The sequence below is a fragment of the Orcinus orca genome, chromosome X (genome assembly GCF_937001465.1).
Source record: "Orcinus orca chromosome X, mOrcOrc1.1, whole genome shotgun sequence".
Lineage (NCBI taxonomy): Eukaryota > Metazoa > Chordata > Mammalia > Artiodactyla > Delphinidae > Orcinus > Orcinus orca.
In genome coordinates this window covers 63,145,178-63,161,519 of record NC_064580.1, presented here as the reverse complement: position 1 = coordinate 63,161,519, position 16,342 = coordinate 63,145,178, and the positions used below count along the sequence as shown (strand labels likewise).

Sequence of the window (16,342 nt, the reverse complement as noted above, 5' to 3'; positions counted from 1 at the left end):
TCCAGGAAGATCCCACGTGCCCCGGAGCAACTAAGCCCATGCGCCACAACTACTGACCCTGCGCTGTAGAACCCATGAGCCACAACTACTGAAGCCTGTGCACCTAGAGCCTGTGCTCTGCAACAAGAAAAGCCACCACAATGAGAAGCCCATGCACCACAACAAAGAGTGGCCCCTGCTCACTGCAGCTAGAGAAAGCCCACACACAGTAACAAAGACCCAATGCAGCCAAAAATTAAATAAATAAATTTATTTTTTTAAAAAAGGAAAGAAATGGAAATTATAAAAAAGAACCAAATGTATATTCTGGAGTTGAAAAGTATAGAAACAAATGAAAAATTTGCTAGAAGGGGCTCTACAGTAGATTTGAGTTGGCAGAAGAAAGAATCAGTCCACTTGAGGATATAACAATAGATATTATGCAATCTGAAGAACAGAGAGGAAAACTGAAGATGAACAGAGCCTCAGCGAAATGTGGGATATAAATAAGTGCATCAATATATGAATAATTGGAGTACTAAAAAGAGAGGAGAGCATTAAAAGGACAGAAAAAGATATTCAAAAAGATTGCTGAAAACTCTTCAAATTTCTTATTTTCTCCTTTTTTTTTTTTTCCTTATTTTGGCCACACTGCCTGCACGGCTCACAGGATCTTAGTTCCCTGACCAAGGATCAAACCTGGGCCCCAGCAGTGAAACCACAGAGTCCTAAACACTGGACCACCAGGGAATTCCAAAATTTCTCAAATTTGATTAAAAAAACTTTACACACCCAAGAAACTCAATTAATTCTAAGTAAACCCAAAGAGATCATACCCAGTATCATCATAGTAAAATGTTGAAAAACAAAAAGAAAATCTTGAAAGCAGGAAGAGAAAAAAAACACATCACATACAGGGGAACCCCCATAAGATTAACAGCTGACTTCCCATCAGAAGCAATGGAGTCAAGAAGGATGATATAGTCAGACTACTGACAGTTAAAAAAAAAACACCAAGAATCATATATCTGGCAAAAATGAAGGTGAATTAAAGACATTCGCAGATGGAAAAAAAAAACAGAGAATTCATTGCTAGGATACCTTTCTTTTTTTTTGACTTAGTGTATTATTTATTTATTATTTTGGAGTATAATTGCTTTACAATGGTGTGTTAGTTTCTGCTTTATAACAAAGTGAATCAGTTATACATATACATATGTTCCCATATGTCTTCCCTCTTGCATCTCCCTCCCTCCCACCCTCCCTATCCCACCCCTCTAGGTGGTCATAAAGCACCGAGCTCATCTCCCTGTGCCATGCGGCTGCTTCCCACTAGCTATCTACCTTACGTTTGGTAGTGTTCATATGTCCATGCCACTCTCACTTTGTCACAGCTTACCCTTCCCCCTCCCCATATCCTCAAGTCCATTCTCTAGTGAGGTGGATGGACCTAGAGCCTGTCATACAGAGTGAAGTAAGTCAGAAAGAGAAGAACAAATACTGTATGCTAACACATATATATGGAATCTAAGGGGAAAAAAAGGTCATGAAGAACCTAGGGGTAAGACGGGAATAGGGTACCTTTTTTTGTGTATATTTTTATTATTTTGGCTGTGTTGGGTCTTTGTTTCTGTGCGAGGGCTTTCTCTAGTTGTGGCAAGCGGGAGCCACTCTTCATCGCTGTGCACGGGCCTCTCACTATCGCGGCTTCTCTTGTTGAGGAGCACAGGCTCCAGATGTGCGGGCTCAGTAGTTGTGGCTCACGGTCCCAGTTGCTCCATGGCATGTAGGATCTTCCCAGACCAGGGCTCGAACCCGTGTCCCCTGCATTGGCAGGCAGATTCTCAACCACTGCGCCACCAGGGAAGCCCAGATACCTTTCTTAAAAGAAATACTAAGTGAGGTTCTTCAGGCTGGAAGCACGTGATGTCAGACAATAATTTGAATGCACATGAAAAACAAGGAATGCTTATGAAGGTAATTATGTGGGTAATTAGAAAAGGCAGTGTAATTGCATATTTCTTCCCCTTTCCCCTCTTGACTGATTTAAAAATCAATTACATAAAGCAATATGAATATGATTGTATTATTGGGACTATAATATATAGAAACATAACATATTTGACAATAACAGCACAACAGAAGGGAATGGGAAGAAAGCTGTACTGAAATAAGGAAATGACAATAATGGTAATTCCAATCCACAGAAAGAAATGGAAAGAACCAGAAGAGTAAGAATGTTAGTGAACACTATAAATATATATTTATTCTCAGTCTTTATTTATTTATTCGTTTATTTATTTATTGTATTTTGGCTGCACTGTGAAGCATGAGGGATGGTTCCCTGACCAGGGATCAAATCTGGACCTCTGCAGTATAAGGGCCAAATCCTAACCACTAGGCCATCAGGGAACTCCTCTCAGCCGTTTTAAAAGACATAAAATTATATAAAGTAATAATTACAGCCATATATTGTTGGATTTATTACATATATAAATATATATGTATGTATGACAATAATATCAAAAAGGGGGAGGCAATGAAGCTATATAAAATGTCTGTATTTCACTAGAACTAAGTCAGTATAAATCTGAAGTAGATTCTAATAAGATGTATATTATAAGCCCTAGAAAAACCACAATGAAAATAACTCAAAAATAAATAATTTTAAAATTCATTAAAGGAATTAAAATGTTACATGAGAAAATATCCACCTAATACTAAGTAAGATAACAAATATAGACATGTGACATATAGAAAACAAAAACCAAAATGGTGATGTAAATCCAAGCATATAAATAATAACAATAAATGTGACTGAATTAAACAATCCAATCAAAAGAAAGATATTATCAGACTGGATTTTAAAAAAAGACAAGGTCCAACAATATGCTGTCTACAGGAGGCACACTTTTCATCCAAAGGCACAAATAGGTTGAAAGTAAAAGGATCAAAAATGATATTCCATGCAAACAACAACCCTAAAAAGCTGGAGTGGCTAAACTAATATCAAAATATAGACTTTATAGGGAATTCCCTGGCTGTCCAGTGGTTAGGACTCCATGCTTCCACTGCAGGGGGCATGGGTTCAATCCCTGGTCAAGGAACTAAGATCCCACATGCCACACGATGTGGCCAAAAAAAAAAAAAAGGAAAAAAAATAGAGACTTTATAACAAAAAAAATTTACTAGAGATGAATAGGGACATTTCATAATGATAGAAGGGTCAATCCATCAGGAAGATACAATTATAAACGTATATGTACCTAACAACAGAGTCCCAAAATACATGAAACAATAATTGACAGACTGGACAGAGTGGAAGAGAGAAATAGACAAACAATAATAGTTTGAGAATTCAATGCCCACTTTCCATAATGGATAGAACAACTAGGCAGAAGATCAAGGGAATAGAAGACTTGACCTAAACTAGACCTGACATAGATCTATGAAACACTACACTGGAAAACAACAGGATAAACATTCTTCTCAAATGCACATGGAACAGTCTCCAGAATAGACCATAGGCTAGGCCATAGAGCGTAGAAGGAGTGAAATCATACAAAGTATGTTTTCTGACCACAATGAGATGAAAGTAGAAATCAATAACAGGGAAATTTGGGAAATTCACAAATATGTGGAAATTAAAAAGCACATTCCTAAAATGACCAGTGGGTCATAGAAAAAACCACAAGGGAGGGACTTCCCTGGTGGCGCAGTGGTTGAGAATCCATGTGCCAATTCAGGGGACACAGGTTCAATCCCTGGTCCAGGAAGATCCCACATGCTGCAGAGCAACTAAGCCCGTGCACCACAACTACTGAGCCTGTACTCTAGAGCCCATGAGCCACAACTACTGAGCCTGCGCACCACAACTACTGAAGCCCATGTGCCTAGAGCCTGTGCTCTGCAGCAAGAGAAGCCACCGCAATGAGAAGCCCGCGCACTACATCGAAGAGTAGCCCCCGCTCCCGCAACTAGAGGAAGCCCATGCACAGCAATGAAGACCCAACGCAGCCAAAAGAAAAATTTTATATTTAAAAAAAAACCACAAAGGAAAACAGAAAATAATTTGTGATGAAGGAAAATGAAGAAACAACATACCAAAATGTATGAGATGTAGCTAAAGCAGTGCTCAGAGGGAAATTTGTGGCTATAAACACCTATGTTAAAAAGAAAGATCTCAACTCAATACCCAACCTTTCATCTTATGAAATCTGAGAAAGAAGAGCTAACTAAATCCAGAGCAAGGATAAGGAAGGAAATAACAAAGATTAGAGAGGGAATACATGAAAAAGAAAAAATAGAAAATCAATGAAACCAAAACTTGTTTTTTGAAAATGTCAACAAAATTGACAAGCTTTTAGCTAAAATGACTAAGAAAAAAGAAGTAAGACTCAAATAACTTAAATCAGAAATGAAAGTGGAAGCATTACTACCAATTTTACAGAAATAAAAAGGATTATACTACAACTCAATAGCAAAAAAATAAAATCCAATTTAAAAATGGGCAGAGGATCTGAACAGACATTTTTTCAAAGAAGACATACAGATGGCCAACAGATACATGAAAAGTTGCCCAACATCACTAATCATCAGGGAAATGCAAATCAAAACCACAATGAGATAACACCTCACACCTGTTAGAATGGCTATTACCAAAACGACTAATGTTGGAGAGGATGTAGAGAAAGGGGAACACTTATACACTGTTGGTTGGATTGTAAATTGGTGCAGCCATTATGGAAAGCCATTATGGAGATTCCTCAAGAAATTAAAAATAGAGCTACCATATGATCCAACAATTCCACTTCTGGGTATTTACCAAAAAAAATGAAAACACTAATTCAGAAAGATATATACACCCCCATGTTCACTGCAGCATTATTTACAATAGCCAAGATATAGAAACAACCCAAATGTTCATCAGTGGATGAAGATGTGGTATATACAGTCATCCCTCAGTCTCCTTAGGGGATTGGTTCCAGGACACCCCACAGGTACAAAAATCCACGAATGCTCAAATCCCTTATATAAAAAGGCATAATATTTGCATATAACCTATGCACATCCTCCTGTATACTTTAAATCATTTTTAGATTACTTGTAATACCTAATACAGTGTCAATGCTATGTAAATAGTTGCTAGCATGCAGCAAATTCAAGTTTTGCTTTTTGGAACTTTATGGAATAAAAATATTTCTAATATTTTTGATCCATGGTTGGTTGAATCTGTGGATGTGGAACCCAGTGATACAGAGGGCTGACTGTGTATACAATGGAGTACTATTCCACCATAAAGAGCAGGAAATCTTGCCATTTGTGACACCCTGGACGGGCCTGGAGGGCATTGTGCTAAGTGAAATAAGTCATAGAAAGACAAATATCACATGATCTCATATGTGGAATCTAAAAAACAAAAACAAACAAAAAATAACCAAGCTCATAGATACAGAGAACAAATTGCTGCTTGCCAGAGGAGGGGGCTGGGGGATTGGCATAGATGAAATGGGTGAGGAGAGTGAAAAAGTACAAATTTCCAGTTATAAAATAAGTCATGAGGCTGTAAAGTATAGCATGATGACTATAATTAATAACACTGTATTGCATATTTGAAAGTTGCTAAGAAAGTAGGTCTTAAAAGTCCTCACTGCAGGAAAAAAATGTTGTAACTATGTTAAAAAAAAGGGTTATAAGAGGAATACTATGAATAATTTTATGCCAGCAAATTATATAATGTAGATGAAATAGGAAAATTCCTATAAAGGTACAAACTGCCAAAACTTAAGATTCAAGAAGAAATAGAAAATCTGCATAGACCTGTATCAATTAAACAGATTGGATTAGTAATCAAAAACTTCCCACCAAAGAGAGGTCCAGGACCAGATGGCTTCACTGGTAAATTCTACCAAATGTTTAAAGAAGAATCAAAAGCAATCCTTCCAAACTCTTCCAAAAAATAGAAAATAAGGGAACATTTCCTAACAATTTTATGAGGTCATAATTACTTCAGATTTCAAAACTTTTTACAAAGCGAAACTAATCAAAACAGTGTGGTATTGACATAAGGGTAGAGATATAGATCAATGGAATAGAATTGAGAGTCCAGAAATAAACCCTCATATTTATGGTCAATTGATTTTTGGCAAGGGTGCCAAGAAAATTCAGTGGGGGAAAGAATAGTCTTTTCAGAAATGGTTGTCTACATGCAAAAGAATGAAATTGGGCCTCTACCTAACAACATGTATAAAAAACTTAAAACACATCAAAGATGTAAATGTAGTGCTGAAACTATAAAACTCATAGAAAACGTTGGTGTAAATCTTCATGACCTTGTATTAGGCAATGGTTCCTTAGGTACAACACCAAGAACGTAAGCAACAAAAGGAAAAAAATAGATAAATTGGACTTCATCAAAATTAAATACATACATTGGAATTCATTGAAATTCCTTTCTGTTACTAGCAATATCTTCAAGTAAGTGGAAAGACAGCTCATAGAAGTAGAGAAAATATTTGCAAATCATATATCTGATATGGGACTTGTATCTAGAATATATAAAGAACTCTTACAACTCAATAATAAAAGACAAATAACAATTTAAAAATAGGCAGAGGATCTGAATAAACATTTCTCCAAAGAAGATATACAAATAACCAACAAGGACGTGAAAAGATGTCCAACAATATTAGTCATCATGGAAATGTAAATCAAAAACACAATGAGATAACAATTTCCCACTCACTAGGATGGCTAGAATCAAAATGACAGATAACAATAAGTGGTAACAAGATGTGGAGAAATGGAACCCTCACACACTACCTACTAGTGGGAATGTAAAATGGTACAGCTGTTTTGGAAGACAGGCTGGTAGTTCTTCAAAAGCTAAAACATAGAGTTACATTATGACTCAGCAATTCCACTCCTGTACACCCAATGAAAACATATGTCCACACAAAAACTTGGACACAAATGTTCATAGCATTGTTCATATTGGCCCAAAAAGTAGAGACAACCCAGATGTCCATCAACTGATCAATATATAAGTAAAATGTTGTATAGTCATACAATGGAATATTATTTGTCAATAAAGAGGAATGAAGTACCTGAAGACCACAAATTCTATGATTCCATTCATATGAAATGTCCAGAATAGGCAAATGTATAGAGACAAAAAGTAGATTAGTGGTTGCCTAGGGCAACATGAAGTGAGGGGATGGAGAATGACTGCTAATGAGTACTGTTTTCTTTTAGGGGGAACAAAAATATTATAAAAGTAGATTGTAGTGATGGTCACACCACTCATGAATACACTAAAATATATTGAATTATATACTATGAATAGTTAAATTGTATGGTATGTAGATTACATCTCAATAAAGCTGTTTCTTAAAGAGATAATGGTGGTTTGAACTAGTGTGGTATCAGTGTAGATTGTGCAGAGTGATAAGAATCTGTATATATTTTGAAGGTAGAGGATTTCTGACATATTGTGAGTGCTGTGAGAGAAAGCAAGGGCTCAAAGATTTTGCTCTGAGCAACTGGAATAATGGAGTGAGCAACTGAGAGAGAGACTGTGGGAAGCTCAGTTTCGGGTAATAAGAGTTCAGTTTGGACATGTTGAGTTGGAGATGTCAAGCAGGAGGAAGGAATATATATATTCCTTCCTTACACACACACACACACACACGCACACGCACACGCACACGCACACACACACACGCATGATAGCTCCAGAGAGTGAGTTGAACTAGCATTGCAAAATAGGGTGTTAGCATATGGATAGAATTTAAAACCATGAGAATGGATGTGATCACCAAGGGAGTGTGGATAGCTAGTGAAGAGAAGAGGTCTAAGGACTGGCCCCTGGAACAGTCCAACATTAAAATGTTGGGGAAATGAGGAAGAACCAGCAAAGAAGACTGAGAGGGAATAACCAGTGAGGTAAGAGGAAAATCAAAAGTGTGTGCTGTCCTGGAAGCCAAGTGAAGAAGTGTTTTGAGGAGGAGGGAGTGACCAACTATGTCATATGCTGCTGAGAAATCAAATGAGATGAGGACTGAGATGTGACCATTGGACTTAGTAGCTGTGTAGTCATGGGTGACTTTGCCAGGAACAATTTTGATGTAACTAAGTGAAAAAGTCTGATTGGAATACATTTAAGAGAGAATATAAGGAGATAAGTCATTTCTATAAACCAACAACAAGAATCAAAACTGCAATTTTTAAAAAGATACTGTAGCAATAAAAATATAAGGTATCTATGTAGAAAATCTAACAAAGGATGTGTCAGAGATCCTCTATGGAGAAAATTATAAAACTTTATTGAAATAGAGAGCCATGTTCTGTACAGGTAGGGCTAATCAATATTGTAAAGATATCCTTTTCCCTGAGTCAATCATAGTATAATTCCAATCAAAATCCCAATAGGGTTTTTCATGGAATGTGACAAGTTGGTTCTACAATTTATATGGGAGTGCAAAGAAAAGCCAAGGCATTCTTGAAGAACAAGGTAGAAAAACTTACTCTCTCAGATATTAAGATTTATCATACAGCTATAGTACTTAAGAGTGTAAGTAAAGAGGTTTGACAAATAGGCCAATGGAACAGAATAAAAAACTCAAAAATAGACTTATACCTGTTTGAAAATTTGATGTATGACAGGTAGCATTGCAGATCAGTGGGGGAAATGATTAATTCTATAATAACTAGTGTTGGGAAAATTGGTTAGCCATAAAGAAGTAATAAAATTAGATTCCCATCTCACATCAAACACAAAAATCAATTCTGGGTATACTAAATACTTTAAACTTTTAGAAGAAAATATAATTCAGAGGTTCTCAACTGGTAGTACCTCCACCCAGGGAACATTTGAAAATGTATGGGAGTGTTTGGGATTGTTATAATGACAGGAATAGTGCTAAAGGCATTTGGTACCCAGGGTCCAGGGATGCTAAAGTGTCCTGCAATGTAAGAGCCAGCCCCACATAAAGAATAAGTGCCCTGCCCCAAATGCCAGTAAACTCTTGGTCACAAAGAAACATGATAGGAGAAATTTTCTGTGATATTGGGATAGGGGAGAATTTCTTTAAAGAAATACAAAAAGCACCAACCATAAAGGGAGAAAGTAATAAATTCAGTGACATTAAAATGAAGTGCCTCTTTTCACCAAAAAACCCCAGAAAGTGAAAAGGCACAACGTGGAACACCATATTTAGTGCTCATATAACTGACAATGTCTTAGTATTTGAAATATACAACTTTCATATACCAATACATAAGAAAGAAAATCTGGAAGAAAAATGAGCAAAAGATATAAACAAGCCTTTCACAGAGGAGGATATCTGAATGCCAAGAGACATGAAAAGGTGCTCAACCTCATTAGTAATCAGGGAAATGCAAAATAAAACCACAAGGAATTAACACAACATTGTAAGTCAACTATACTTCAATAAAAAAAAAAAAAAAGGAATGACCAAAAAAGAACATCATGAAATTCCATTTTGATCCACCAGATTGCAAAAAATGATGTAAGTTAAATAATCCTAAGTGTTAGTGAGGATGTGGAGCCGTTAGTGAGGATGTGGAACACTTACACTTCTGGTGGGAGTGTGTATTGAAAGACCTCTTCGGGAAACAATTTGGCATTATCTAACAAATTTTAACATGTGTGTACTTTACAACTGACTGATTCCACTCCTAGAAACAGACCTTAGAGAAACTTGGGCAAGTGTACTGTAAAGAAAGTTTATAGCAATGTTTAGAATAGGAAAAAAAAAAAACTAGAAACAACAGATGTTCATCAACAGTAGTGTGTCTCTCTTGTAGTAGACTTAACGGTGAAATACTAGGCAGCAATGAAAAGGAATAAAACACCACTGCAGATAACCATGGGAGAGGTTCTCAGGCACGATTCTGAGCAAAAACAAATTGCAAAAAAATTTAGCATGATACCAATATTTACAGTTTGAAAGCAAGCAAAACTAAAGAGTTTGTTGCTTAGGGATACCCGTATATGTAGGAAGACGATGAAGAAATGCAAGGGAGTGACTTAAGTTCATGACCGTGGGTACCTCTGGGAGAAAGGCAGGGTGATGGGCTGCAGAGGAGCCTGCAGGGAGCCGCAGTGGCGCTGGTAATGTTCTGTTAAGGCAGATGGTGGGCTCACAGGTGTTGATTCTATTATTATGCTTCATGATTTATATATTAAGTATATTTCAGGTAGAAATTACATACAAATATGATTTACATATATTAAGCATTTTGTGTATATATCAATTGCATCATTTCTTTAAATGAAGGCTGGAGAAGGAGGGGATTCTCCCGCTCCTTCTGAAACTTTCAGGCTACAAGCTGCAGAAGAGAAAAAAACTCTTTTAAGCAGTTGCCTCTGTTCACAGCAGCAGTGTTGCCTTTGGGGGCACAGTGCTCCCCGGTCTCCTCATCCTGCGGGCCTTGGAACCAAAGGTAGGCTGCAAATGGCAGGATGGCCCTTTCCCAGCTGGGTCAGGAGTACAGGAATAAGCACTCCCTCTCTCATAATTAAGGCTGTGCTCAGTCACCGGGCCTGCCAACACTGTCATGGGATAGCAATTGAAACAGCCAGGAGGAAAACACACAGACTTTGCCAAGGCAGATACATTTGAGGGTCTCTGAAGGTGGGGGTGGGAGAGCAGACAGGAAACATGGAGCCAGTAGAGAGACGTCAGGCTGCTTTCAATGGCTCGTGTGACCCTGGGCAATTCACTTCCCTTCTCCAGGCTCCAATTCCTCCCCAGTCTTCTTCGGGGTTTAACTGGAACATACTTTATAAAGTTGCTTCCAGCCCGAACACCCAAGGATTCCAATTCTAAGGCCACTTGAGGGGAAAACGTTTGCACATTTACACTCCTAGTCTCCAGATTGGTGAATAATTAAGCTTCTCTCTATTGATCAGAGCTGCTGACAGTAGTGCTGAGTTGGCTGTCTGATAGTGTGGAAAAACAAACCCACGTGCAGCTACAAATGGCCATTCTGGAGTAAGAAACTCCCATTTACACAATTAGCCTTGAGAATATAAATAGAAGTAGAAGCAAAACTGTCCCCAAGCCTGTGCAAGCCTGTCCTCCCTCCTCCAGACTGCCTTTGACAACAGAGGTTTCTGTCTCTTCGTTCACAGCCTTCCTTTGGCGTTCTTCCCCACATGCATGTTTTGAGGGGGGTAAAAACTCCCGTCTTTGTCTTTGTCAAGTTTTCCCCACTTAACCTCCCTTACCTCTACATTTTTCCTCGTTTTAAACCAACCACCATCTCTACCAGAAGAGACTTGTATGAGTAAAATGAGCTTTGTCATTTGGAGGTTGGACTAAGGGTTAAATTAAAGAGACAGCTGTCTATACAACTGGCTAGAATGAGGGGAGGGCTCGGCCGCATTTGTGCCAGCTGCTTCTTACTTTTATTCCTTCCTGCTGTTTGTCTCCCTTCCACCCCTCTGGCCAGGGCTGCTGAGCAGCAAGCCTCCCCGAGCTACTGGGAAGTTTCAAGTAGTGAGCTGGGGCTAAGGGGACCTAACGTCCTCCTGTCATAACTTCCCCTAGACAAAAGATGTTTAGGTCTCAAACTTGGAACTGAAAAGGAAATTGAAAATGTACAAGCCACTTTTCCATCCCTTGTAGATAATCACCTTCCCCTCCTTCAAAATCTTCTAGGCTTGTTTAAAGCCATCTTTTGCTCTTAGCGCTTTTTTCTTTCCCTTGAACTGTAGTTTTTTTGTTTTGTTTTTCTTAGCAGCACTTTTGAGGAACTGCTTTTCTAAAGGAAAGAGAGACTATGTGTTACTCTGGGTGAGTCACTGTTCTTTAGTCAATGCTGGTGAGAATCTCAAAGATTAACGAAGATTGCCAAGGGTGGCTGCAGTCCAGCACCCAAACGCTCACATAATTTGCCCCTCTTTCCATTTTAGGGTGAAAATAATCATGGACAAGAGGGGGAGGGGATTTATGTGAATAAATAAGATACTGTTTTACAGCCAAGGCAACATTTCAGATTCTCAGCTGGCAGAAGAATTCTTGAGGCTGATCTGTAGTAAAAGCATGAGCAAACTGCTAAATGGAATGCAAAGAGAACCCTGGGCTTAATCTCCGTTCCAGTCAGTCTACAGAGGAGTCTCAGAGCAGTACTATTCCTGGAAGGCAAAGTGCTTACCCACACACTGCCCCACCCCCAGCGTGAGAAATCTAGGGCCTCCAGGACTGTGCCAGCACCCTGGCTCTTATTTCTGCAGTCCAGTTGCTTTGGTGAAATAGGAGTGTACACTGCCTCTCCATGAAAGGACCACTCTGAAAGCGATTTATAAACTGTAAAGTACCAGGGGACGTCAGGTGGCCCTGTCACTCACCCATTCTCTTGTATACTGCACTCCTTCAGTTGTCTTTTCTCATTATTGGACAAAAACCACAGAATTTTGTGGTGAGAGGTCAGGCCCTGCATATAATCAATCATGCACAAGTCCCAAGGCATAGAAGCATAAATAGGCCTTAATTCTGGATTTCCTAGTCTACACATGGAGAGCATTTGCCAGCCAGCAACCTCACAAAGACGTCATAGAATGGTCAAGGAATGACCCTAAGAAAGCTTTTGGTGGGGAGATAGCTTTAAAGCTTCTTGAAGGAAAAACTCTCAATTTCAAGATGCTATTATTACTCCTGCATTGAAGTAAAAGCCCTGGTGTTCGTATAGCCTTTGATTCCAATGTCAAATATCTGATGACTCCTCACAACTTTGCTTTGAGGTGGAGAGAAGGCAGTCGTGCCGTGGTCGCTGTCTCCAGTGGGAGGCTCTGCCCACAGTGACCAGATGGTAAGATCAAAGAGCCAAGGCCCATCCACTTCATGGACTGGTGACTCCTTGGACTGTATTAAAGGACTTCCACCTCTGGCTAGAACCTCACCCAGACTCTATATTTAGTAAACAAAGGAACTTGAAATTTGTAATAAAATTAAATTAAAAAACAAGAACTTTATCATTCCATTCACCCATCTGCCCATTGTTTATTTTGAGTGTGTACTTAACAGCACTTTCCAGAACAGAGTAATCCCTATGTAGAGACAAAGATGGCTCTAATACCAAGGCAGTGGTGTGTGGGGGGGGGAGGAAGGTTGCATTCCTTCCCTCCCCATCCTCCTTTTCCCAGAGCCCATCCAGCTGACAGGTGCCAGAAGGGAAGAAATGTTAGCAAATGTTAGTTTCCAGCCCCAAAGAAGCTGTCACAAAAAGGAGACAGAACAAGGCAGCCTATAAAATCCTTCAACTGAGGGATGTAGCGAGACCTATCTAATTACACAAGATTAGAAATGGTTTAACTTGTTGAGAATGTGCTACATGTGAAATGAAATAAAATGACACCTCTGGCACCCTGTAATGATACTGTGTTGGGAGGAAAGCACAAAGGGTTTGTTCACGCTATATCAGTAACACCAGTTTTTCTCATCCAACATTTTCGACACATCTGGTTTTCATATGGTGGTCTAAGTGAAGTAAGTTAACTTTTCACCCACTGTTCTGGCCCTCCTTTTCTTTCTTCACTGTACACTTCCATTTGTGTTGGCATTGTCCGTCTCTCACCCATCCCTCCCCAAGCTAACAGACGTGGAAGAGGATTATGCTGAGAAACTTGGCTTATCTCTGGGCTTTTGATTATTTTACTGTTCAAACAGTGCTAACACAGATTTGAAAGCAAGACTGGTCTTTGTTCCAGCTAAATACAACAGAGTTTAGCTTTGGCCTTCTACTTAATATGTTCAACTACCAATGCTGAATAAGAACTCCCTAAGTAATCAATGAGTCACAAAACCTCCTGATTTTCAAAATTAGGGAAAGATGATCTCAATTTTTTTTTTTTTTTTGGCCATGCCGTGTGGCATACAGTATCTTAGTTCCCTGACCAGGGGTGGAAACCGTGCCCCCTGCAGTGGAAGCACAGAGTCCTAACCACTGGACCGCCAGGGAAGTCCCCTCAGTTACTCTTAACTAGAATGCTCAGAAAATGTGGAGTTGGCCTAACTGGTTTCTAGGTAACACAGGAGTGATTGACCATTTTGTGCCTGTATTGACCAAAAAATATATATATATAGTATTGATATTTGGTGATTATATACTAAAGGTCTACAAGATAGGTGTATTTCCAATGAAAGTAGCATTTGCAAACTATAAAGTGAGTTTCCTTCTACACAACCGTCATCAGAAACAGAAAAAGGGTTTTATTCCCCAACAACCAGAGAAAAATTAGTAGGATTTTGCAAATGGCTATGATTAAAAGCCAAAGTTTAGACATTTTTAGTGCTTTGATACAAAAAAGGTTAATAACGTTGACTCGGTTTTTGTGGTTTTTTACCTTCTTTAGATTTGTGCCTCACAGGACTTGTAAACAGCAAAATTTGTAACTCTAAGCTGACAGGGATTGTCTACTGTGATTATAAGGTACAATTTAAGCTGTGTGAGATCTCGACTCTTTAAGGACCTTTTCCTGTGTTCTGAATTTTCTCTGGACTGCAGATTGTAATTAGAAGGAGAGGGGCATGAATGATCTACAGGTCTTCTAAGAGGTGCAAAATCTTTCAGGTGGCTTCTGATGAATTTTTCCTCTGTCTGAAAGCAATCCAGCAGGGAACTTCTGTAGCAAATGCCTTAACCCCAAGAAGTAACTAATAATGGACCATTTCATGCCCTCTGGCAAGCCAGTGGGGGTGATGGTTTGGGGCACATGTACCATTCAGTGACTGGAACATCACAAGGATGTCTGTCTGTGAAGGGCTTGTGCCTGCTATGTGGCGCCATAAAGGGGCTAGCAAGAATTGCTGTCTATAGCCTTGACCTAAGAGAAGCACCATTTGTACCACATTCAATGTCAGCAAACCTTCATTAAGCACATACTATGTGCAAAGCCTTGTTAGGTTTCTGTAACACTCTCTGTAATGTGTTACTAGATTTATTTTCCAAAGTGGTCAGGGAATTTCATCAATCATTTACTGACTACTATATGCAGGCGTTGTGCTGGGGATACCAAGATGAATCAGAGGTGTTCCCTGACTTATGGAGCTCAGAGTACAGTGTGAGAAAGAAAAAATTACAATGGAGTATGAGAGTAGAAGTTCTATGCAAAGAGCTTTGTGAGTGTAGAGAAAGGAATGATTCTCTCAGGAGGACATCAGAAGGGCTCACCAAGGAGATGATATTTCAGTTGATATCCTGAAGGATGGGTAGGATTTCACCAGGCAGACAGGAGAGGGGGAAAGAGAATTCCAAGCAGAGGGAACAGCATGTGCAAAAGCTTGTTAAAGCACATTAGACAGTTCTTTTTATCATCACTTGAGAGGGCAAATGTAAGTTGTACTGATGTTGAGCTTGGATTTTTTTTCTCATGATTACATTGCCATTTTTAAATACAGGACATGATATTTTAAGGTAATGACAAGAAAAGACCTGATAGATTTGAAAGTTCTCCTTATTAAGCTGTGATGCTTATGTAGTATCTTGCACATAGCAGGCCCTCAATAAATGCTTACTGAATGATAAATCCCATATCTCTTTCCATTTATAAATTGCTACTCTATCAAGAATCAGCTTACAGAGCAAAACTTCTGCCTGTGACTTAGGAATGGATGTTCATAGTTCTGCTCTCTGTCACCTCAGCCTCCTCTACCCTTGAGAAGTATGTCTCTGCAACTGAACCTTAATTGTGTTGGTGAGTGGTAGGGAAAACTGTCCTTGCTTTGAAACCTCAGTAACACAGATTTCTACTTGGAGGGCCTCTATCTAATTGAAATCCCTCCAAAATGCCTTTTGAATGGGGCAGTGCTCGTGTTGATGACATAGGGGATTGCTATACTAGAAACAGTAGTGATAATAGCTAATATGGACAGGTACACCTCACATTTTAAATTTTATAATAGAACCTAAACATGATTGATCAAACAATTTATATGGCAGTAATAAAGATGTGACTTGTCTGCACTGAACAGCCTTGACAGCATAACATGGTACTGTCTATTCTTTTTTGCTTAAGAAAGAGAAGATAAATTTTTATTATTTTTATAAATTATGCAATACGGGCTTCCCTGGTGGCGCAGTGGTTGAGAGTCTGCCTGCTGATGCTGGGGACACGGGTTTGTGCCCTGGTGCAGGAAGATCCCACATGCTGCGGAGCGGCTGGGCCCATGAGCCATGGCCACTGAGCCTGCGCATCCAGAGCCTGTGCTCCGCAACGGGAGAGGCCACAACAGTGAGAGGCCCGCATACCGCAAAAAATAAATAAATAAATAAATAAAAGCAATAATCTTTAGGATAGCAATAAATTTTTGCCTTGAAAATCACCAGGGAATAGATG

At 39.1% G+C, this 16,342-nt stretch overlaps 1 protein-coding gene across 4 annotated transcripts in view; it reads left to right on the top strand.

Moving 5' to 3' along the window:
* HDAC8 (histone deacetylase 8) overlaps window positions 1-16,342 on the top strand; it is a 243,971-nt gene that overhangs the window by 159,589 nt on the left and 68,040 nt on the right. Inside the window, exon 10 of one of the 4 annotated variants that reach the window (XM_033416194.2) lies at window positions 12,749-12,974. The exons of the other annotated variants lie outside the window; for them this stretch is intronic. Coding sequence (XP_033272085.1) covers window positions 12,749-12,820 — 72 coding nt within the window. The 3' untranslated portion in view covers window positions 12,821-12,974. Of the gene's footprint in view, window positions 1-12,748; window positions 12,975-16,342 lie in introns of those variants that run through there. 4 annotated transcript variants of the gene reach the window in all.